The sequence below is a fragment of the Ranitomeya variabilis genome, chromosome 4 (assembly GCF_051348905.1).
Source record: "Ranitomeya variabilis isolate aRanVar5 chromosome 4, aRanVar5.hap1, whole genome shotgun sequence".
NCBI lineage: Eukaryota > Metazoa > Chordata > Amphibia > Anura > Dendrobatidae > Ranitomeya > Ranitomeya variabilis.
This window is the reverse complement of record NC_135235.1, coordinates 715854285-715880633: the sequence shown is the minus strand read 5'-3', so window position 1 is coordinate 715880633 and position 26349 is coordinate 715854285. Positions and strand designations below refer to the sequence as shown.

The 26349-nt window shown below is 51.1% G+C and overlaps 2 protein-coding genes across 2 annotated transcripts in view; both read right to left on the bottom strand.

The window, feature by feature from the left end:
* Nucleotides 1-11592, bottom strand: part of LOC143766583 (uncharacterized) — a 347965-nt gene extending 336373 nt beyond the window's left edge. The window contains exon 1 of the mRNA XM_077254367.1: nt 11524-11592. Within this exon, the coding sequence (XP_077110482.1) occupies nt 11524-11550 (27 nt within the window). The 5' untranslated portion in view covers nt 11551-11592. The remainder of the gene's footprint in view (nt 1-11523) is intronic.
* The window catches only part of LOC143766588 (uncharacterized), a 52040-nt gene extending 26049 nt beyond the window's left edge, over nt 1-25991 (bottom strand). The window contains exon 1 of the mRNA XM_077254375.1: nt 25728-25991. The gene's annotated coding sequence lies outside the window, so the exon portion shown is untranslated. The remainder of the gene's footprint in view (nt 1-25727) is intronic.
* Between the last annotated feature and the right edge of the window lie 358 nt (nt 25992-26349).

The following is a 26349-nucleotide window of genomic DNA, read 5'->3' as shown; positions in this document are numbered from 1 at the left end:
CTAATAACTGAACTTGGTAGCGTGGTGGGTGCTGAACTTGGGAGCTTCGTAGATGCTGCTGGCCGCAGGGATGATGAAGTTGGCTGCGTGGTGGATCTGTGAACTGGAGGCGGGGGTGGTGGAGGATAGTTCGTCACTCTGGGAGTTTGAAAGTAGATGTTCGGCTGCTGGTAATATCTTCCGACCTGTTGATTGTAACTTTGTGACAGCTGCAGCTGCAGCAATGCTTGGCTGTAAGCAGCCTGGCAGGCCTGCATGATGTTGATCTGGAATTGAGGCGTAAGGTTTACTGACACTTCCCGCTCTATTGAAGAAAGAAAAAAAATGTCACGCCGGTCTCTCAAGGTCGGCTTCCAGGCGATCAAGGCGTTTGCTGACATCCTGTATAAGTGTGTTCACATGGGTGAACCCACTCTTCAGTCTATCACCAAGCACCTTAATCCCATCCTGGAAGACCGAGCTTAAGTGCATAAACTCGGGCATGAGTGACGTCTCCCAGGCCTTCTGCTGCTGATGAGAAGACCCAACAAAAGCAGCGGCAGAGGGCTGGGAGAGGGGAAAACCGGATGGATCGGCGGCTGCCTCTTCCTGAGCCTGTTAGGCCTGACAGGTTGCTACATCGCTGGTGGATGATTGGGATTGTGCTTGTTCATTGGCTGGTCGATGAGGGTCCGCTCCAACAGAGGACAATCCAGGTTGTGTGGTCGATAAAAAATAAAAAAACACATTAGTAAAACACCAAAAAAAGGTTAAATAATAGTAAGACAAAACAAAAGATACTCACGTTCGGGTAGCAAGCGCAGGCATCAGAAAAGCAAGGTTCCGATGGTATTTGTATTTGCTGAGTATCCTTTGAGCAGCACCACTTTTAACCTGGTTCTCCTGTCTCATGTCCTTGTTGAAGAGATCCTTCCTCGAGCGCCAACGCACTCTTATTCTCTTCACTGTGGTGGGGAAAAAAAAAAGGAAAAAAATTAATTGTAAAACAATGCACCTACATTTACAGTTTCACTGGCGCGTCACACCACATTCAAATACTTACCAAAATCATTTCTGATACGTGGCGTGGCACGGTCCTGATCATGCAGCAGCGATCTGGCCAATTCTTCCCAGAGTCGTCGAATCACAGCAATGTCGGAGTGCTGACGAGCACGGATGTACCACAAGGTGAATTAGTTGCTCGTTTTCAATGTCCAGTTTGGCTTCTTCCAGTTGTGGAACCTATAGATCCAATAAAACAAAATAATTTTAAGGAAAACTGAAACAAAAATCAATTACAACTCTGATGAAAAGAATACTTACACCACGTATTTGCTCATGAGACACATGAGCCCGAGGTACCTGTAAAAAAATTACACGATTTAACACAGCTAAAGTATTGCCAGTCAATACATACCAATCAGTGGAAACAGGAACACATGGGCTACTTGCACAGTGAACAAGTCTGTAGGAACATGTTCACACACCACCAAGAAACTTGAAGACACAAAACAGCATAGTAAAACCAAAAACACTCAGTTTCAAAAACATCACAGTAATCTGCAAGTTCGAGTAAAAAGATGTAAAAAACAGGGTATGTGGTTGATACGTTTTTTGCAAAAAATGTATTCTAAGCTGCTCCACCAAATGTCACGGTATACCCATATCAGAGCAGTCCTAACTGATGTAGGCAATCCCTATCTGATGTATTTAAAAACCTGATCATCTGTATATTACCTGTGTGAACAGGGTTCAGAGAGGAAAAGTCCATGTGGACATGCTGAGTGGAACAGCTTTTATGCAGATAGCCCATGTTCCTACAGACCTGTTCACTGTGCAAGTAGCCCATGTGTTCCTGTTTCCATAATTGTTCTCTTGTGTCTACAAGACTGGGGAGTTACCCACCACTCCTCTTGGGCTATCTGCATAAAAGCTGTTCCACTCAGCATGTCCACAGACTTTTCCTCTCTGAACCCTGTTCACTTTTTATTCGCACTTGCGGATTACTGTGATTTTTTTGAAACTGAGTTTTTTGTTTTACTATGCACTTTTGTGTCTTCAAACATACCAATCAGTATAGCAAATGTGATTACATAATCGGTGTCATGTCCACCCTGGGAAGCAGTCACCTCTTCTCTTGAGAACATGGTTGAAGAGCAGGCAGCAGTCAAGTGGAACACTACAGAAAAAACAAAAAAAACAAAATTTAAACTTGTTAAACACAATGTAGCCCCCCCACCCCCCCAAAAAAAGGACACCAATACTTACATTACAGGCAGTAGTCCAACAGCCCAGCAGTCAGCACAGGACAGGGACAGGTTACAGCACCAGGACAGATGCCAGCACCAGAGACAGCAGCGCCAGGATACAACCAGTCTAAAGCAGAGGTCCCCAACTCCAGTCCTCAAGGCCCACCAACAGATCATGTTTTCAGGATTTCCTTTGTGTTGCACAGGTGTTGCAATTACCACCTGGGCAGGACTAAGGAAATCCTGAAAACATGACCTGTTGGTGGGCCTTGAGGACTGGAGTTGGGGACCTCTGGTCTAAAGGAACAAAAAAAATAATTGAGAGAGACAGACATTTTCAACGGTTCTATACTTACATAGCCAGGTGTTGTCCTCACCAGGACAGCAGCACCAGGAGAGACGTATTAAAAAAATAGGAGAATATGAGTCTTCATAAATTAAAAACAATATTATTTATTAGTACCAAAAACATGATTAAAAAAAATATATAAATAAATAAGTACAATTTCAATATTACATTCATATGGATAAGAATTTGATCCTAAAGGTGACAGTATTAAGTTGCCACCAACCTGGACACATATGATGCAGCACTGAAGATGATGTCCAAATGAACAGTATATATAGCCATTAAATTTAACCGTAAGGAAATCGTAAGCACATACCCCCCATATAGTGGGACAAAGGTAACAGCGTAATTCAAGTCAGGTCATAAGGCTAATCTAGACTGAAAAGAGATCACGTCTCTCACAATACAGCGCTGTTCAGAGAAATGTAAAAAAACATAGAATAAATATAGAGTTAATTACCCATAATAGTATCTCCGATTCAGTCCAGTCCAGGGGGCGACCACTGACCCCGACGCGTGTTTTGCGAGCCTGACTGTCGCTTCCTCAAGGGGGGATATAGATCAGGAGATAACTAGTCTTGTGCTTCCGTCCAGAGTCTTAAGAGTAATGGACTACCTGTCTCCACACCCCCTTTTATACATCAGTGATTTTGCGGGTGGGAACAGTTTCCTGGACATGATTAGTGTGAAGTACGCATTGCGTTTCGAACGCATACGTACGCATGTCCTTCCGTACCAATGCGTTCCCATAGACAGTAATGTTTTTTTTTTTTAAGCAATAATCTGCAATCGTCCATAAGCGGATGATTGCGCAATATTTGTCACCTCCAAAAAGGCAACATGTTGCGTTCACCGCGCCCTGCTGCACACCGCGAAACTACGCATGCGTACTCAAAAGCATGTAAACGCATGTCCTTGTGTACACCATGTTAAATATATGTACGCATGACATGCGGATCTATGCGGATGAAATGCTGCGCGCACAGACGCAAATGTGAAGCCAGCCTAAGAGCATCATACTGTGGAGAGGGGAGCTGAACGGGGGGAGACTCGGGACATTATTAAATGTTAAGTGGGCACTTATTGTTATAGGGGCACTCTGGTTGTTGTGAGTGTGAGAGGGGCACACAGGGAACATTATTACTTTCTACGTGAGAAGAGGGCATTACTATATTCTAAAGGTTTGTTTTACCATCTAGAGCAGGGGTGGGCAATTAATTTCCCCGGAGGGGGGCACATGTGAAGGGCCGAACCAATAGGCCGAAATTAATTCTGCTCAAAATTAATATATTAAAATTATCAATAATATAATAATTATATTAATATTCATTGTATAACTTAATATTGAGCAGAAATAAGAATGCTGATATCCCATTATATATCGTATGAGCCCCAACAGCGGCATGAGCCTCACACAGCCTCCCTATATATACTGCATGTCGCCCCCATAGCCTCCCCATATGAAACATGTCCCCCCCCCCATGTGTGACATGTCGCCCCCCCATGTGTGCCGCACCATGTCGCCCCCCCCCCCCGTGTGCCGCACCATGTCGCCCCCCCCCCCCATGTGTGCCGCACCATGTCGCCCCCCCCCCCATGTGTGCGGCACCATGTCGCCCCCCCCCCCCATGTGTGCGGCACCATGTCGCCCCCCCATGTATGCAGCACCATGTCGCCCCCCCATGTGTGCTGCACCATGTCGCCCCCCCATGTGTGCTGCACCATATCACATCCCCATACCCTCCCCATGCTCACCAAAACATCCCATACACGAGGAAAAAAAAAAAAAAAAAAAAAAGCACAAAAAAAAAACCACATACTCACCTCGGTCCCGTTCTCTGGCGCTCTGCTTCTCTGGAAATGTGAGAAGTGAAATGTGTCTGGTGTAATCTCTGCAGATGAGTCCTGGCTGGAGAAGTTGTTGCGTCGGTCTGGGCCAGATGGAAAAGACGTCAGCTGTTCACCCGCAGAGCCGCACTCCACATAGAGAATAATGGAGCCTCCAGCACCGACCTCCACCCGCAGAGCCGCACTCCACATAGAGAATAATTGAGCCTCCAGCACCGACCTCCACCCGCAGAGCCGCACTCCACATAGAGAATAATTGAGCCTCCAGCACCGACCTCCACCCTCAGAGCCGCACTCCACATAGAGAATAATGGGGCCTCCAGCACCGACCTCCACCCGCAGAGCAGCACTCCACATAGAGAATAATGGAGCCTCCAGCACCTACCTCCACCCTCAGCGCCGCACTCCACATAGAGAATAATGGAGCCTCCAGCACCGACCTCCACCCTCAGAGCCGCACTCCACATAGAGAATAATGGGGCCTCCAGCACCAACCTCCACCCACAGAGCCGCACTCCACATAGAGAATAATGGAGCCTCCAGCACCGACCTCCACCCGCAGAGCCGCACTCCACATAGAGAATAATGGAGCCTCCAGCACCGACCTCCACCCGCAGAGCCGCACTCCACATAGAGAATAATGGAGCCTCCAGCACCGACCTCCACCCGCAGAGCCGCACTCCACATAGAGAATAATGGGGCCTCCCGCACCGACCTCCACCTGCAGAGCCGCACTCCACATAGAGAATAATGGGGCCTCCAGCACCGACCTCCACCCGCAGAGCCGCAGTCCACATAGAGAATAATGGAGCCTCCAGCACCGACCTCCACCCGCAGAGCCGCACTCCACATAGAGAATAATGGGGCCTCCAGCACCGACCTCCACCCGCAGAGCCGCACTCCACATAGAGAATAATGGGGCCTCCAGCACCGACCTCCACCCGCAGAGCCGCACTCCACATAGAGAATAATGGAGCCTCCAGCACCGACCTCCACCCGCAGAGCCGCACTCCACATAGAGAATAATGGGGCCTCCCGCACCGACCTCCACTCCACATAGAGAATAATGGGGCCTCCAGCACCGACCTCCACCCGCACTCCACATAGAGAATAATGGAGCCTCCAGCACCGACCTCCACCCGCACTCCACATAGAGAATAATGGAGCCTCCAGCACTGACCTCGACCTGCAAAGCCGCACTCCACATAGAGAATAATGGGGCCTCCCGCACCGACCTCCACCTGCAGAGCCGCACTCCACATAGAGAATAATGGAGCCTCCAGCACCGACCTCCACCCGCAGAGCCGCACTCCACATAGAGAATAATGGGGCCTCCCGCACCGACCTCCACCTGCAGAGCCGCACTCCACATAGAGAATAATGGAGCCTCCAGCACCGACCTCCACTCCACATAGAGAATAATGGGGCCTCCCGCACCGACCTCCACCTGCAGAGCCGCACTCCACATAGAGAATAATGGAGCCTCCAGCACCGACCTCCACTCCACATAGAGAATAATGGGGCCTCCAGCACCGACCTCCACCCGCACTCCACATAGTGAATAAAGGAGCCTCCAGCACAGAACTCCACCCGCAGAGCCGCACTCCACATAGAGAATAATGGAGCCTCCAGCACCTACCTCCACCCGCAGAGCCGCACTCCACATAGAGAATGATGGAGCCTCCAGCACCGACCTCCACCCGCAGAGCCGCACTCCACATAGAGAATAATGGAGCCTCCAGCACCTACCTCCACCCGCAGAGCCGCACTCCACATAGAGAATAATGGAGCCTCCAGCACCGACCTCCACCCGCAGAGCCGCACTCCACATAGAGAATAATGGAGCCTCCAGCACCGACCTCCACTCCACATAGAGAATAATGGGGCCTCCAGCACCGACCTCCACCCGCACTCCACATAGTGAATAATGGGGCCTCCAGCACCGACCTCCAACTGCAGAGCCGCACTCCACATAGAGAATAATGGAGCCTCCAGCACCGACCTCCACCCGCACTCCACATAGAGAATAATGGGGCCTCCAGCACCGACCTCCACCTGCACTCCACATAGAGAATAATGGGGCCTCCAGCACCGACCTCCACCTGCACTCCACATAGAGAATAATGGAGCCTCCAGCACCGACCTCCACCCGCAGAGCCACACTCCCCATAGAGAATAATGGAGCCTCCAGCACCGACCTCCACCCGCAGAGCCGCACACCACATAGATAATAATGGGGCCTCCAGCACCGACCTCCACCCGCAGAGCCGCCCTCCACATAGAGAATAATGGAGCCTCCAGCACCGACCTCCACCCGCAGAGCCGCACTCCACATAGAGAATAATGGGGCCTCCAGCACCGACCTCCACCCGCAGAGCCGCACACCACATAGAGAATAATGGAGCCTCCAGCACCGACCTCCACCCGCAGAGCCGCACTCCACATAGAGAATAATGGAGCCTCCAGCACCGACCTCCACCCGCAGAGCCGCACTCCACATAGAGAATAATGGAGCCTCCAGCACCGACCTCCACCCACAGAGCCGCACTCCGCATAGAGAATAATGGGGCCTCCAGCACCGACCTCCACCCAGAGAGCCGCACTCCACATAGAGAATAATGGAGCCTCCAGCACCGACCTCCACTCACAGAGCCGCACTCTACATAGAGAGTAATGGGGCCTCCAGCACCGACCTCCACCCGCAGAGCCGCACTCCACATAGAGAATAATGGAGCCTCCAGCACCGACCTCCACTCCACATAGAGAATAATGGGGCCTACAGCACTGACCTCCACCCTCAGAGCCGCACTCCGCATAGAGAATAATGGAGCCTCCAGCACCGACCTCCACCCGCAGAGCCGCACTCCACATAGAGAATAATGGAGCCTCCAGCACCGACCTCCACTCCACATAGAGAATAATGGGGCCTACAGCACTGACCTCCACCCGCAGAGCCGCACTCCACATAGAGAATAATGGAGCCTCCAGCACCGACCTCCACTCCACATAGAGAATAATGGGGCCTACAGCACTGACCTCCACCCTCAGAGCCACACTCCACATAGAGAATAATGGAGCCTCCAGCACCGACCTCCACCCTCAGAGCCGCACTCCGCATAGAGAATAATGGAGCCTCCAGCACCGACCTCCACCCGCAGAGCCGCACTCCACATAGAGAATAATGGAGCCTCCAGCACCTACCTCCACCCGCAGAGCCGCACTCCACATAGAGAATAATGGAGCCTCCAGCACCTACCTCCACCCGCAGAGCCGCACTCCACATAGAGAATAATGGAGCCTCCAGCACCGACCTCCACCCGCAGAGCCGCACTCCACATAGAGAATAATGGAGCCTCCAGCACCAACCTCCACCCGCAGAGCCGCACTCCACATAGAGAATAATGGAGCCTCCAGCACCGACCTCCACCCTCAGAGCCGCACTCCACATAGAGAATAATGGAGCCTCCAGCACCGACCTCCACCCGCAGAGCCGCACTCCACATAGAGAATAATGGAGCCTCCAGCACCAACCTCCACCTGCAGAGCCGCACTCCACATAGAGAATAATGGAGCCTCCAGCACCGACCTCCACCCGCAGAGCCGCACTCCACATAGAGAATAATGGGGCCTCCCGCACCGACCTCCACCTGCAGAGCCGCACTCCACATAGAGAATAATAGAGCCTCCAGCACCGACCTCCACCCGCAGAGCCGCACTCCACATAGAGAATAATGGGGCCTCCCGCACCGACCTCCACTCCACATAGAGAATAATGGGGCCTCCAGCACCGACCTCCACCCGCACTCCACATAGAGAATAATGGAGCCTCCAGCACCGACCTCCACCCGCACTCCACATAGAGAATAATGGAGCCTCCAGCACTGACCTCGACCTGCAGAGCCGCACTCCACATAGAGAATAATGGAGCCTCCCGCACCGACCTCCACTCCACATAGAGAATAATGGGGCCTCCAGCACCGACCTCCACCCGCACTCCACATAGAGAATAATGGAGCCTCCAGCACCGACCTCCACCCGCACTCCACATAGAGAATAATGGAGCCTCCAGCACTGACCTCGACCTGCAGAGCCGCACTCCACATAGAGAATAATGGGGCCTCCCGCACCAACCTCCACTCCACATAGAGAATAATGGGGCCTCCAGCACCGACCTCCACCCGCACTCCACATAGAGAATAATGGAGCCTCCAGCACCGACCTCCACTCCACATAGAGAATAATGGGGCCTACAGCACTGACCTCCACCCACACTCCACATAGAGAATAATGGAGCCTCCAGCACCGACCTCCACCCTCAGAGCCGCACTCCGCATAGAGAATAATGGAGCCTCCAGCACCGACCTCCACCCGCAGAGCCGCACTCCACATAGAGAATAATGGAGCCTCCAGCACCGACCTCCACCCGCAGAGCCGCACTCCACATAGAGAATAATGGAGCCTCCAGCACCAACCTCCACCCGCACTCCACATAGCGAATAATGGAGCCTCCAGCACCGACCTCCACCTGCAGAGCCACACTCCACATAGAGAATAATGGAGCCTCCAGCACCGACCTCCACCCGCAGAGCCGCACTCAACATAGAGAATAATGGGGCCTCCAGCACTGACCTCCACCTGCAGAGCCGCACACCACATAGAGAATAATGGAGCCTCCAGCACCTACCTCCACTTGCAGAGCCGCTCTCCACATAGAGAATAACGGAGCCTCCAGCACCGACCTCCACCCGCAGAGCCGCACTCCACATAGAGAATAATGGGGCCTCCAGCACCGACCTCCACCCGCAGAGCCGCACTCCACATAGAGAATAATGGAGCCTCCAGCACCGACCTCCACCCGCAGAGCCGCACACCACATAGAGAATAATGGAGCTTCCAGCACCTACCTCCACTTGCAGAGCCGCTCTCCACATAGAGAATAACGGAGCCTCCAGCACCGACCTCCACCAACAGAGCCGCACTCCACATAGAGAATAATGGAGCCTCCAGCACTGACCTCCACTTGCAGAGCCGCACTCCTCATAGAGAATAATGGGGCCTCCAGCACCGACCTCCACCCGCAGAGCCACGCACCACATAGAGAATAATGGGGCCTCCAGCACCGACCTCCACCCGCAGAGCCGCACTCCACATAGAGAATAATGGAGCCTCCAGCACCGACCTCCACACCACATAGAGAATAATGGAGCCTCCAGCACCGACCTCCACTTGCAGAGCCGCACACCACAGAGAATAATGGAGCCTCCAGCACCTACCTCCACACGCAGAGCCGCACACCACATAGAGAATAATGGAGCCTCCAGCACCGACCTCCACCCACAGAGCATAATGGAGCCTCCAGCACCGACCTCCACCCACAGAGCCGCACTCCACATATAGAATAATGGAGCCTCCAGCACCGACCTCCACCCACAGAGCCGCACTCCACATAGAGAATAATGGAGCCTCCAGCACCTACCTCCACCCATAGAGCCGCACTCCACATAGAGGATAATGGGGCCTCCAGCACTGACCTCCACCCGCAGAGCCGCACTCCACATAGAGGATAATGGGGCCTCCAGCACTGACCTCCACCCACAGAGCCGCACTCCACATAGAGAATAATGGGGCCTCCAGCACCGACCTCCACCCGCAGAGCCGCACACCACATAGAGAATAATGGAGCCTCCAGCACCGACCTCCACACCACATAGAGAATAATGGAGCTTCCAGCACTGACCTCCACCCGCAGAGCCGCACTCCACATAGAGAATAATGGAGCCTCCAGCACCGACCTCCACTTGCAGAGCCGCACACCACATAGAGAATAATGGAGCCTCCAGCACCGACCTCCACCCACAGAGCCGCACTCCACATAGAGAATGGAGCCTCCAGCACCGACCTCCACCTGCAGAGCCGCCCTCCACATAGAGAATAATGGGGCCTCCAGCACTGACCTCCACCCGCAGAGCCGCACTCCACATAGAGAATAATGGAGCCTCCAGCACCGACCTCCACCTGCAGAGCCGCTCTCCACATAGAGAATAACGGAGCCTCCAGCACCGACCTCCACTTGCAGAGCCGCACACCACATAGAGAATAATGGAGCCTCCAGCACCGACCTCCACCCGCACTGCACATGGAGAATAACGGAGCCTCCAGCACCGACTTCCACCCGCAGAGCCGCTCTCCACATAGAGAATAATGGAGCCTCCGGCACCGACCTCCACCTGCAGAGCCGCTCTCCACATAGAGAATAACGGAGCCTCCAGCACCGACCTCCACTTGCAGAGCCGCACACCACATAGAGAATAATGGAGCCTCCAGCACCGACCTCCACCCGCACTCCACATAGAGAATAATGGGGCCTCCAGCAGCGACCTCCACCCGCAGAGCCGCACTCCACATAGAGAATAATGGAGCCTCCAGCACCGACCTCCACCCGCACTCCACATAGAGAATAATGGAGCCTCCAGCACCGACCTCCACCCGCAGAGCCGCACTCCACAGAGAATAATGGGGCCTCCAGCACCGACCTCCACCCGCAGAGCTGCACTCCACATAGAGAATAATGGAGCCTCCAGCACCGACCTCCACCCGCACACCACATAGATAATAATGGAGCCTCCAGCACCGACCTCCACCCGCACACCACATAGAGAATAATGGAGCCTCCAGCACCGACCTCCACCCGCACACCACATAGATAATAATGGAGCCTCCAGCACCGACCTCCACCCGCACACCACATAGAGAATAATGGAGCCTCCAGCACTGACCTCCACCCGCAGAGCCGCACTCCACATAGAGAATAATGGAGCCTCCAGCACCGACCTCCACCCGCAGAGCCGCACTCCACATAGAGAATAATGGAGCCTCCGGCACCGACCTCCACCCGCAGAGCCACACTCCACATAGAGAATAATGGAGCCTCCAGCACCGACCTCCACCCGCACTCCACATAGTGAATAATGGAGCCTCCAGCACCTACCTCCACCCGCAGAGCCGCACTCCACATAGAGAATAATGGAGCCTCCAGCACCGACCTCCACCCGCAGAGCCGCACTCCACATAGAGAATAATGGGTCCTCCAGCACAGACCTCCACCCGCAGAGCCGCACTCCACATAGAGAATAATGGAGCCTCCAGCACCGACCTCCACCCGCAGAGCCGCACTCCACATAGAGAATAATGGAGCCTCCAGCACCGACCTCCACCCGCAGAGCCGCACTCCACATAGAGAATGGGGCCTCCAGCACCGACCTCCACCCGCAGAGCCGCACTCTACATAGAGAATAATGGGGCCTCCAGCACCGACCTCCACCCGCAGAGCCGCACTCTACATAGAGAATAATGGAGCCTCCAGCACCGACCTCCACCCGCAGAGCCGCACTCCACATAGAGAATAATGGAGCCTCCAGCACCGACCTCCACCCGCAGAGCCGCACTCCACATAGAGAATAATGGAGCCTCCAGCACCGACCTCCACCCGCAGAGCCGCACTCTACATAGAGAATAATGGAGCCTCCAGCACCGACCTCCACCTGCAGAGCCGCACTCCACATAGAGAATAATGGAGCCTCCAGCACCGACCTCCACCCGCAGAGCCGCACTCCACATAGAGAATTGTCATGATCTCTGCAGGCAGAGATCATAGCAAACCTATAGAGGGACAAGCTCTCGGAAGATGGAACTATACTGACCATGAACTAAGCCTGCCGCGCAACTAGAAATAGCCAGGTAGCATTTCCTATTTATCGCTAGATGCCCAGCTCTGGCCTAAGACCTAAATAGCTAGCAGAGGGAAATATAAGACCTGGCTCACCTCTAGAGAAATATTCCAAAGAAGACAGTAGCCCCCCACATATAATGACGGTGAGTTCAGATGAAACAACAAACGCAGCAGGAAAATAGTCTTAGCAAATTTGAGGTCCGCTTACTAGATAGCAGAAGACAGATAGTGTTTTTCTGCTGACCATGAAAGTATACTAACAAAACACCATCCAGAGATTACCTTAAACTCTGGCATTAACTCATAACGCCAGAGTAGCAATCCCTGATCAACGAGAGCTTTCCAGGCACAGTAACAAAACTTCAGCTGTGAACTGGAACAAATAGGCAAAACAAAACATGGACAAAAGTCCAACTTATCTAGTAGTTGTCTAGAAGCAGGAACAAGCACTGAGAGGCATCAGATAACATTGTTGACCGGCAAGAAACCACCAGAGAAATGAGCTTAAATAGCGACACCCACTACTGATGGAACCAGGTGAAACAGGAAAGAGGATGACAAGTCCAATTCCACAAGCGGCCACCGGGGGAGCCCAGAATCCAAATTCACAACAGTACCCCCCCCTCAAGGAGGGGGCACCGAACCCTCACCAGATCCACCAGGGCGACCAGGATGAGCCCTATGGAAGGCACGAACAAGATCAGAAGCATGAACATCAGATGCATTGACCCAAGAATTATCCTCCTGGCCGTAACCCTTCCAGTTGACCAGATACTGGAGTTTCCGTCTGGAAACACGAGAGTCCAAAATTTTCTCCACAACGTACTCCAACTCACCCTCAACCAACACCGGAGCAGGAGGCTCAACTGAAGGTACAACAGGTACCTCATACCTGCGCAATAACGACCGATGAAAAACGTTATGAATGGAAAAGGACGCAGGGAGGTCCAAACGGAAAGAAACAGGATTAAGAATCTCCAATATTCTATAAGGGCCGATGAACCGAGGTTTAAACTTAGGAGAAGAGACCCTCATAGGGACAAAACGAGAAGACAACCACACTAAATCTCCAACACAAAGCCGAGAACCAACACGACGATGACGGTTGGCAAAACGCTGAGTCTTCTCCTGGGACAACTTCAAATTGTCCATAACCTGCCCCCAGATGTGATGCAATCTCTCCACCACCGCATCCACTCCAGGACAATCCGAGGATTCCACCTGACCGGAGGAAAATCGAGGGTGAAACCCCGAATTACAGAAAAACGGGGACACCAAGGTGGAAGAACTGGCCCGATTATTGAGGGCGAACTCTGCCAATGGCAAAAAAGCAACCCAATCATCCTGGTCAGCAGAGACAAAACACCTCAGATATGTCTCAAGGGTCTGATTAGTCCGCTCGGTCTGGCCATTAGTCTGAGGGTGAAAAGCAGATGAAAAAGACAAATCTATGCCCATCCTAGCACAGAATGCCCGCCAAAATCTAGACACAAATTGGGTACCTCTGTCAGAAACAATATTCTCAGGAATACCGTGCAATCGGACAACATTCTGAAAAAACAGAGGAACCAACTCAGAAGAAGAAGGCAACTTGGGCAGAGGAACCAAATGGACCATTTTAGAGAAACGGTCACAGACCACCCAGATGACAGACATCTTCTGGGAAACAGGCAGATCTGAAATAAAATCCATCGAGATGTGTGTCCAAGGCCTCTTAGGAATAGGCAAGGGCAACAGCAGTCCGCTAGCCCGAGAACTACAAGACTTGGCCCGAGCACAAACGTCACATGACTGCACAAAAACTCGCACATCTCGTGACAGGGAAGGCCACCAGAAGGATCTTGCCACCAAATCCCTGGTACCAAAAATTCCGGGATGACCTGCCAATGCAGAAGAATGTACCTCAGAGATGACTCTGCTGGTCCAATCATCCGGAACAAACAGTCTATCAGGCGGACAACGATCCGGTCTATCCGCCTGAAACTCTTGCAAGGACCGCCGCAGATCAGGAGAAACGGCCGACAAAATTACTCCCTCCCTAAGGATACCTGTGGGTTCAGAATTACCAGGAGAGTCCGGGTCAAAACTCCTAGAAAGGGCATCTGCCTTAACATTCTTAGAACCCGGTAGGTATGACACCACAAAATTAAAGCGAGAAAAAAATAAAGACCAGCGCGCCTGTCTAGGATTCAGGCGTCTGGCAGTCTCAAGATAAATCAAATTTTTGTGGTCAGTCAATACCACCACCTGATGCCTAGCCCCCTCGAGCCAATGGCGCCACTCCTCAAACGCCCACTTCATGGCCAAAAGCTCCCGATTCCCAACATCATAATTCCGCTCTGCGGGCGAAAATTTGCGAGAAAAGAAGGCACAAGGCCTAATGACGGAGCAGTCGGAACCTTTCTGCGACAACACTGCCCCAGCTCCGATCTCCGAAGCGTCAACCTCAACCTGAAAAGGCAGATTCACATCAGGCTGACGCAACACAGGGGCAGAGGCAAAACGGCGCTTAAGCTCCTGAAAGGCCTCTACAGCATGAGGGGACCAATTAGCAACATCAGCGCCTTGTCTGGTCAAATCAGTCAGTGGTTTAACGACATCCGAAAAACCAGCAATAAATCGGCGGTAAAAGTTGGCAAAGCCCAAAAATCTCTGAAGACCCTTAAGAGAGGAGGGCTGAGTCCAGTCACAAATAGCTTGCACCTTGACGGGATCCATCTCAATGGAAGAGGGAGAAAAAATATACCCCAAAAAGGAAATTTTCTGGACCCCAAAAACGCACTTAGACCCCTTCACACATAAAGAATTAGACCGCAGAACCTGAAAAACTCTCCTGACCTGCTGGACATGAGAGTCCCAGTCATCAGAAAAAATCAGAATATCATCCAGATATATTATCATAAATTTATCCAGAAAATCGCGGAAAATATCATGCATAAAAGACTGGAAAACTGAAGGGGCATTAGAAAGACCAAAAGGCATGACCAAATACTCAAAGTGGCCCTCGGGCGTATTAAATGCGGTCTTCCACTCATCCCCCTGCCTGATCCGCACCAAATTATACGCCCCACGAAGATCAATTTTAGAGAACCACTTAGCACCCTCTATACGAGCAAACAAATCAGTAAGCAATGGCAATGGGTATTGATACTTAACAGTGATCTTATTCAGAAGCCGATAATCAATACATGGTCTCAAAGAGCCGTCTTTTTTTGAGACAAAGAAAAACCCAGCTCCCAAGGGAGAAGAAGATGGACGAATATGTCCCTTTTCCAAAGACTCCTTTATATATTCCCGCATAGCAGCATGTTCCGGCACAGACAAATTAAACAAACGACCCTTTGGATACTTACAACCCGGTATCAAATCTATGGCACAATCGCACTCACGGTGCGGAGGTAACGACCCAAGCTTGGGTTCGTCAAAGACGTCTTGATAATCAGAGAGGAACTCAGGGACTTCAGAGGGAATGGACGACGAAATAGAAACCAAAGGTACGTCCCCATGAATACCCTTACATCCCCAGCTCAACACAGACATTGCTCTCCAGTCCAAGACTGGGTTGTGAGACTGCAACCATGGCAATCCCAGTACCAAATCGTCATGTAAATTATACAGCACCAGGAAACGAATAATCTCCTGGTGATCCGGATTGATACGCATGGTTACTTGTGTCCAGTATTGTGGTTTATTATTAGCCAATGGGGTGGAGTCAATCCCCTTCAGAGGAATAAGAGTCTCCAAAGGCTCTAAATCAAAACCACAACGATTGGCAAAGGACCAATCCATAAGACTCAGAGCGGCGCCAGAGTCAACATAGGCGTCCGTGGCAATGGATGACAAAGAGCAAATCAGGGTTACAGACAAAATAAACTTAGACTGAATGGTGCCAATGGAAACAGACTTATCAAGCTTCTTTGTACGCCTAGAGCATGCTGATATAACATGAGTAGAATCCCCACAATAGAAACACAATCCATTCTTCCGTCTAAAATTCTGTCGCTCGCTCCTGGACAGAATTCTATCACACTGCATACTTTCTGGCGTCTTTTCCATAGACACCGCCAGATGGTGCACCGGTTTGCGCTCCCGCAGACGCCTATCAATCTGAATAGCCATTGTCATGGACTCATTCAGACCTGCAGGCAAAGGGAACCCCACCATAACATCCTTAACGGCATCAGAGAGACCTTCTCTGAAAGTTGCCGCCAAGGCGCACTCATTCCACTGAGTAAGCACAGACCATTTACGGAATTTTTGGCAGAAAACTTCAGCTTCGTCTTGCCCCTGAGATAGTGCCATCAAAGTTTTTTCTGCCTGAAGTTCCAAATGAGGTTCCTCATAAAGCAAGCCCAAGGCCAGAAAAAACGCATCCACATCGCGTAACGCAGGATCCCCTGCTGGCAATGAGAAGGCCCAATCTTGAGGGTCACCCCTGAGCAAGGAAATCACAATCCTAACCTGCTGAGCAGGGTCTCCAGCTGAACGAGACTTCAGGGACAAATAAAGCTTACAATTATTTCGGAAATTCTGGAAGCTAGCTCTATTCCCTGTGAAGAACTCCGGCAAAGGAATTCTCGGTTCAGATACCGGAGCATGTACCACAAAATCTTGTAAATTTTGTACTTTCGTGATGAGATTATTCAAACCCGCAGTTACACTCTGGAGATCCATTATTGTCAGGTGCACACAGAGCATACAGAGATTAGGAGGAGAGAGAGAAAAAAGACTGCAGCAAGGCAGACTGGAGGAAAAAAAAAAAAAAAAATTCCAGCAGACTTCTTATAACTCTCCTTTCTCAACCTGGGTCTTTAACACTTTATGGGCCGGTCAAACTGTCATGATCTCTGCAGGCAGAGATCATAGCAAACCTATAGAGGGACAAGCTCTCGGAAGATGGAACTATACTGACCATGAACTAAGCCTGCCGCGCAACTAGAAATAGCCAGGTAGCATTTCCTATTTATCGCTAGATGCCCAGCTCTGGCCTAAGACCTAAATAGCTAGCAGAGGGAAATATAAGACCTGGCTCACCTCTAGAGAAATATTCCAAAGAAGACAGTAGCCCCCCACATATAATGACGGTGAGTTCAGATGAAACAACAAACGCAGCAGGAAAATAGTCTTAGCAAATTTGAGGTCCGCTTACTAGATAGCAGAAGACAGATAGTATACTTTCATGGTCAGCAGAAAAACACTAAGGGTACCGTCACACTAAGCGACGCTGCAGCGATAGCGACAGCAATGCCGATCGCTGCAGCGTCGCTGTGTGGTCGCTGGAGAGCTGTCACACAGACCGCTCTCCAGCGACCAGCGATGCCGAGGTCCCCGGGTAACCAGGGTAAACATCGGGTTGCTAAGCGCAGGGCCGCGCTTAGTAACCCGATGTTTACCCTGGTTACCAGCGTAAAAGTTAAAAAAACAAACAGTACATGCTCACCTGCGCGTCCCCCAGCCTCTGCATCCTGACGCTGACTGAGCTCCGGCCCTAACAGCACAGCGGTGACGTCACCGCTGTTGCTTTCACTTTCAGTTTAGGGCCGGCGCTTTAGTGTCAGGAAGCAGAGGCTGGGGGACGCGCAGGTGAGCATGTACTGTTTGTTTTTTTAACTTTTACGCTGGTAACCAGGGTAAACATCGGGTTACTAAGCGCGGCCCTGCGCTTAGTAACCCGATGTTTACCCTGGTTACCAGTGTAAAATATCGCTGGTATCGTCGCTTTTGCTGTCAAACACGGCGATACACGGCGACCTAGCGACCAAATAATGTGCAGACCTTCTAGCAGCGACCAGCAATTTCACAGCGGGATCCAGATCGCTGCTGCGTGTCAAATACAGCGATATCGCCATCCAGGTCGCTGCAACGTCACGGATTGCTGGCGATATCGCCTAGTGTGACGGTACCTTAACAAAACACCATCCAGAGATTACCTTAAACTCTGGCATTAACTCATAACGCCAGAGTAGCAATCCCTGATCAACGAGAGCTTTCCAGGCACAGTAACAAAACTTCAGCTGTGAACTGGAACAAATAGGCAAAACAAAACATGGACAAAAGTCCAACTTATCTAGTAGTTGTCTAGAAGCAGGAACAAGCACTGAGAGGCATCAGATAACATTGTTGACCGGCAAGAAACCACCAGAGAAATGAGCTTAAATAGCGACACCCACTACTGATGGAACCAGGTGAAACAGGAAAGAGGATGACAAGTCCAATTCCACAAGCGGCCACCGGGGGAGCCCAGAATCCAAATTCACAACAGAGAATAATGGAGCCTCCAGCACCGACCTCCACCCGCAGAGCCGCACTCACATAGAGAATAATGGGGCCTCCAGCACCGACCTCCACCGGCAGAGCCGCACTCCACATAGAGAATAATGGGGCCTCCAGCACCGACCTCCACCCGCAGAGCCGCACTCCACAGAGAGAATAATGGAGCCTCCAGCACTGACCTCCACCCGCAGAGCCGCACTCCACATAGAGAATAATGGAGCCTCCAGCACCGACCTCCACCCACAGAGCCGCACTCCACATAGAGAATAATGGGGCCTCCAGCACCGACCTCCACCCGCAGAGCCGCACTCCACATAGAGAATAATGGAGCCTCCAGCACCGACCTCCACCCGCAGAGCCGCACTCCACACAGAGAATAATGGAGCCTCCAGCACCGACCTCCACCCGCAGAGCCGCACTCCACATAGAGAATAATGGGGCCTCCAGCACCGACCTCCACTGCAGAGCCGCACTCCACACAGAGAATAATGGAGCCTCCAGCACCGACCTCCACCCGCAGAGCCGCACTCCACACAGAGAATAATGGAGCCTCCAGCACCGACCTCCACCCGCAGAGCCGCACTCCACACAGAGAATAATGGAGCCTCCAGCACCGACCTCCACCCGCAGAGCCGCACTCCACACAGAGAATAATGGAGCCTCCAGCAGCGACCTCCACCCGCAGAGCCGCACTCCACATAGAGAATAATGGGGCCTCCAGCAGCGACCTCCACCCGCAGAGCCGCACTCCACATAGAGAATAATGGGGCCTCCAGCAGCGACCTCCACCCGCAGAGCCGCACTCCACATAGAGAATAATGGGGCCTCCAGCACCGACCTCCACCCGCAGAGCCGCACACCACATAGAGTATAATGGGGCCTCCAGCACCGACCTCCACCCGCAGAGCCGCACTCCACATAGACAATAATGGGGCCTCCAGCAGCGACCTCCACCCGCAGAGCCGCACTCCACATAGAGAATAATGGGGCCTCCAGCACCGACCTCCACCCGCAGAGCCGCACACCACATAGAGTATAATGGGGCCTCCAGCACCGACCTCCACCCGCAGAGCCGCACTCCACATAGAGAATAATGGAGCCTCCAGCACCGACCTCCACCCGCAGAGCCGCACTCCACATAGAGAATAATGGAGCCTCCAGCACCGAGCTCCACCTACAGAGCCGCACTCCACATAGAGAATAATGGAGCCTCCAGCACCGACCTCCACCCGCAGAGCCGCACTCCACATAGAGAATAATGGAGCCTCCAGCACCGACCTCCACCCGCAGAGCCGCACTCCACATATAGTGATGTGACATTCATGAACGAGTGGACTCAAAGAGCCGGCTCTTCACTGTGAAGGATATGAGCCGGCACCTATCAGTGAGCCGCTTGTTATCTAGTGGCTCTCTGCTCTCCTCCCTTCCCTGTGCTGCTGACATCAGCCTAGTGGTGGAGGGGGAGAGAGGAAAGCTGCTGCTGAAAGTACTCAGATCCAAAAATAAGTCTAGAATTGCCATGAAAAACACGCAACAAGACTCAAACCACAATGTTCAATAATATTAAATGCAGTAATGTTTGTTAATAATTACAAAATAACAATAATAATTTTTACCAGCAAAAAAACCTCCAAATGTAAATGGAGCTGATATAGCCACATAACATCAATAAAAAAACCTATCTGAGGAATCAATAGCAAAAAATGCCCATACAAAAGGACCTGTCTTATAATGAGCTGCAACCTGTCAGAAAATGTGACCGTGGTGCACAGAGCTCAATGAACATCGGTGGTGGAATAAATAGAGCTCTAATTAGTTAATTACTGCCACACAGCATGTATATTAGCGCTCACTACCTCTATCAGATTGTACCGATAAAGATTACAATTACAGAGTGGACACAGGGCAAGCTAAGGATAATGATGATGTCCGGGTCTCCGGTCCTATACCCCGTTGCACATTTTTTGCATTTGTTTGATGTTCTTATAATGAAAAATAATATAAACAATGTTAATCTGTTAACTAGAAGGTTTTGTGTCATTATTTTGGTGAGATTACTGAAGAGCCGATTCAAGAGCCGAAAGAGCCGGCTCTTCTTGCTGAGCCGAGCCGAAAGAGCCGATTCCCAAAAAAAACCCCGAAGTCCCATCACGAGCGCCGACCACAGGGTGGCGCTCACAGCAGGCCAGCATCAGTAACCATAGAGGTTTCAAGGACCTCTATGGTTACAAAGCAGAAGCATCGCCGACCCCCGATCATGTGACAGGGGTTGGCGATGCGCTCATTTCCGGCCGGAAGCGCCGGTTAAATGCCGCTGTCAGCGTTTGACAGCGGCATTTAACTAGTTAATAGCGGTGGGTGAATAGCGATTTCACCCGCCGCTATTGCGGGCACATGTCAGCTGTTCAAAACAGCTGACATGTCCTGGCTTTGATGCGGGCTCACCGCGGAGCCCTGCATCAAAGCTCAGTATCTGACCTCGGACGTACTATCCCATCCGAGGTCAGAAAGAGGTTAAGCCCTGCTATGAATGCCCCATGGAAAAGCTTCCTACCTGCTTCTCTCATGTTTTCATAACCCAAATCTGCGTGTCTCAGTTTCAAATTTCCCCAGAACTGTTCTACAGTGTCATTAGGACCTTGTACTATGTCCAGTAGGGCGATTGTGGATTCCACCACCTTTTTCTGGCACCATGCATGTAGACCTTGTAGGAAGTGTAACCCTGACTCTACAGTTCTGACATACTGTGCTCCCAACTCCCGTTCTAAACTATATGATCTCCCTGCCCTTTTTATTGCCTCCAGAACTGACTCCATTCGTGCGTCCCCAATTTTCCCTCTTAGGACGGACTCTAAGTCTGCCCATGTACATATGTAGGTATTATTCAGTCCTACCATCCATCTGTAGAAGGCCATGGGTAAGTCATATGGGTCAGGGGCGTCCTTGACCAGTGTCATGTGGTCTTTTGGGCTCCATGGTTTGTAATGAGAGACAGTTGTCGTAGTCATGGGTGCAGTCGAGCGTCTGGGGGTAGATGTTGATGTTGCTGCTGCAGCGCCGGTTGCATCCATAGTGTGGAGATTTGGTTGATAGTCTCCGTCATCTAGTGTGTTGGGTGTGCCTAGGCTGTCTTCTGATATTATTGTCACATTGTGCCCATGGTCTTGTGTCGCAGTGTGAGTGTGGACATGTTCAGACATATTCTGTTAGAGAAATATATGAATGTGTGTATGAATTATACGAATGTATTAAGGTGGATCCTGATTTCCCCATCAACCCCCATAGGCTGACCCTGTAGTATAATGCAGCACCCCATTGGCAGACCCTGTAGTAAAAGGCAGCATTCCATAGGCAGACCCTGTAGTATAAGGCAGCATCCCATAGGCAGACCCTGTAGTACAGGGGTGTCAAACTGCATTCCTCAAGGGCCGCAAACAGGTCATGTTTTCAGGATTTCCTAAGGGTATGTTTCCACGGTCAGGATGGCCGGCGGTGTCGCCGCAGCGGCGAAGCCGCTCGGGGCTAAGCCCCGCCCCCCTTTCTGGGACGCGATCATGCCGGATGTGTTAACTCTTCACATCCGGGATGATCGCTCTCTCCCATAGCGCCCTGTGATATACCTTGCGGGGACGCTGCGTCCCCGCAAGGTGTACGGACATGCTGCGATCTGAAAAGACGCGCAGCATGTCCGGAGTCACAGGGCCGCCGCGTGCGGGTTTCCACGCATAGTGGAGACGGGATTTCATAAAATCCCCTCCACTATGCTGGAACATCTGGACGCTGCTTGTTTGACACTGCAGCTCTGCGCATCGTCAAACAAGCAGCGTTTCCTGACCGTGGAAACATACCCTTAGCATTGAACAAGGTGCTGTAATCATTGTGTGTAGGTGATTAAATTATCACCTGTGCAATACAAGGAAATCCAGAAAACATCACCTGTTTGCGGCCCTTGAGGAATGCAGTTTGACACCCCTGCTGTAGTATAAGGCAGCATCCCATAGGCAGACCCTGTAGTATAAGGCAGCACCACATAGCCAGACCCTGTAGTATAAGGCAGCACTCCATAGGCAAACTTTACAGCACAAGGCAGCACCCCATATGCAGACCCTGTAGTATAAGGCAGCACCCCATAGGCAGACCCTGTAGTATAAGGCAGCACCCCCATAGGCAGACTCTAATATAAGGCAGCACCCATAGGCAGGTGGGCCCCCTCTGAGCACAGAGCCCGGGGCGATGGTTCCCTCTGCCCCCTGGTAGCTACGCTACTGAGTCCATCCCTAGCATAGAACCTGTAGCTAACTAAGAAGTTGGCCCAGTTCTCCAGGAACCCAAACCCCTCCTTCCTACACTAATTCCTGAGTCACTTATTTATCTCCTTAACTTCCCTTTGCCTCTGGCATGGCACGTGGTACAGTCAGTATTTCTGAGAATACCACCTTGGAGGTCCTTACTTTAAGGACCTTCCACCTACCTCTAACTTTGTCATTTGTGCCAATGTGCACCATGACCGCTGGGTCCTCACCAGCCCCTCCCAGTAATCTGTCCACCCGATCAGCAATGTGTCAGACTCGAGCGCCAGGTAGGCAGCACACTGTTCGACGATCCCTGTCTTTGTGACAGATTGCCCTATCTGTTCCCCTAATAATTGAGTCCCCCACTACCAGCACCTGTCTGGCCTGCCCTGCTCTCCTACTTCCCTCCTAACTAGAGCAGACACTCCTCCGGCTTTCAGAGGACATGCCTGGCTGCAGCAGTGCTACCCCTGTACAGGCACCCCCCTCATCTGCCAACTTAGCTAACTTATTGGGGTGTGCCAGATTAGGACTAGCCTCCCTGGCACTCTTCCCTTTACCCTGCCTTCTGTCACCCAGCTAGCTGCCTCACTGTCCTGCAGCTCCATCCTACCATCCCCCCCCCTCATCTATCCCATTGAGCGTCTGCTCAGTGAGCAGCAGACTCCTTTCCATATTGTCTATGGATCTCATTGTTGCCAGCTGCACATTTAGATCCAGAACCTGGGCTTCCAAATGCACAACGTGCTCACATCTCGCACAGCAGTATGCACCCTCGACCGGCTGATCAAGGACTGCATACATGTGGCCAGATGTGCACTGGATGGCATTAACAATAGTGGAGCACATTTCCTAATGGGGATTGCACCAGACCGAAACGTTAAAAAGAAATTTAGAATATTAATAAAATGCAAAAAGCAATTCAGTAATTCCTCCCTTGTAAACTCCCTGAATATAAAGTCACTAAATCACAAGTCACACACTTACCGCCGGTCGCACTTACGCTCCGGACACACTCAGCTCGTTCACACTCGCTAACAAAGAAGAATTAAAGAGATTTTTTTCCCCTTTAGCAGCAATCCAACCTACAGCTCAATGACTTCTGTACACCTCGTACATCCGTACACACACGGCTCCGCTCCGTACACACGCGGCTCCGCTCCGTACACCTCGTACACACACGCCTCCGCTCCGTACACCTTGTAAACATGCGGCTCCTCACCATACATCTTGTACACATGCAGCTCCTCTCCATACACCTTGTACACACACGGCTCCACTCTGTACACACAGCTCTGCTACATCCACACTGTAAACCCCTCCTGACCCAAACACAAACATCCCCTCATCCAGCACCAAGACAACCAGCACAGCAGAGTCCTGCATACACTCAGGCCCCTGATCATGTGACCCCCCTGGCTCCTCTCCTCCTGTGACCTCATCACAGGTCCTGTGAGCACAGAGCAGCCGTATATGACTCATAGCACACCTGCATTTCTGCTGCATAGCAGCGATCTGATGATCGCTGCTATGTAGTAGAGCCGATCGCGTTGTGCCAGCTTCTAGCCTCCTATGGAGGCTATTGAAGCATGGCAAAAGTAAAAAAAAAAAAAGTTAAAAAAATGTGAAAAAAAATATATATAAAAGTTTAAATCACCCCCCTTTCGCCCCATTCAAAATAAATCAATTAAAAAAATCAAACCTACAAATATTTGGTATCGCCGCGTTCAGAATAGCCCGATCTATCAATAAAAAAAAGGATTAACCTGATCGCTAAACAGCGTAGCGAGAAAAAAATTCGAAATGCCAGAATTACATTTTTTTGGTCGCCGCGACATTGCATTAAAATGCAATAACGGGCGATCAAAAGCCAGCTCGGCACGCAAAAAATAAGCCCTCACCCGACCCCAGATCATGAAAAATGGAGACACTACGGGTATCGGAAAATGGCGCAAATTTTTTTTTTTTTTTTTTTTTTTTTAGCAAAGTTTGGAATTTTTTTTCACCACTTAGGTAAAAAATAACCTAGTCATGTTAGGTGTCTGTGAACTCGTACTGACCGGGAGAATCATAATGGCAGGTCAGTTTTAGCATTTAGTGAACCTAGCAAAAAATCCAAGCAAAAAACAAGTGAGGGACTGCACTTTTTTTGCAATTTTACTGCACTTGGAATTTTTTTCCCGTTTTCTAGTACACGACATGCTAAAACCAATGATGTTGTTCAAAAGTACAACTTGTTTCACAAAAAATAAGCCCTCACATGGCCATATTGACAGAAAAATAAAAAAGTTATGGCTCTGGGAAAGAGAGGAGCTAAACACGAACACGGAAAAATGGAAAATCCCAAGGTCATGAAGGGGTTAAACAGCTCAGGCAGAAGGTCCAGGCAGCTAAGCCCTACTGGAGAATATGCCAGATAGAAGAATTGGTGCAGGTGGCAAAAGGGGTGGAATTAGATCAGAAGACAAAGCCAGTACAGATACATTATGCTTCCAATGACGTTCAGGGGCACAGGACAACTTCTACCAGAAGGGACCGGCGGCAGATGGAGTGCTATAACTGTGGGAAAAGGGGGCACATCAGCCGTCAGTGCAGGTCACCCAGAAAAGAGACTCAGCCCAAGACGGACGCCCCAACCCAAAACCCACAATAGGAAACAGGCAACCCCGTAGCCATCTACCCCCTTAGGGCACGCACACACCCAAGCCCACTAGGGGTAGTCCCAGTACATCTCCCAGAAGGTAGAAAAATCCCATTCCTGGTGGATATGGGGGCAGCCAAAACAGTAATCCGCCAGGAACATGTCAAATCATCAGACATATCAGACGATACCCTCTACACTCAAGGCTTTGAGGGATTGATCCAAGAATGCAAACTGACTAAACCACTGCCCCTCCGTTTAGTTGACCACACCTGCCTCGCACGGCTACTGATCAGTGACAAGTCACCTGTTAATTTGCTAGGTTCTGATGTCTTATAGGCAATACAAGCACATATCATGTACGAACCTGACGGTACCGTTAAGCTGACAGCTGGAATTCCGGAATCCGCACTGTGCAAAGTGCTGGCGTGCCTGCACATCTCAGACTCCCTCTCCCCACCTGAAGCACATGAGTCACTAGCACAGGTCCCAGGTGTGCTATGGGCAAAGTCCAAGACTGATATCGGACATATGCCAGTTCCTCCGTTAATGATTAACTTGAAGCCATGAGCAAAGCCACCTCAAGTTAAACAGGACCCTTTAAAGGGAACCTGTCACCTGAATTTGGCAGGACCAGTTTTGGGTCATATGGGTGGGGTTTTCGGGTGTTGCCTTGCGCAGGCGTGTACTCCGGAATACAGAGAATGAACTTCAATCCAATATTGCGGCCAGTATGCAGCCAGCGGGTAAGAAAAGGGTGAATCAAACACCCGAAAACCCCGCCCATATGACCCAAAACTGGTCCCGCCAAATTCAGGTGACAGGTTCCCTTTAAAGGGAACCTGTCACCCCGTTTTTTCAATATGAGGTAAAAAAATATAGTTCTTACCAATAACGGTATTTCTCTGAGCCCATGACGGCACCACGGAGAGGGGATCCGCCCACCAAGGACAGGAAACCTACAGATAAAAAGGCAGTACCACTCTCCT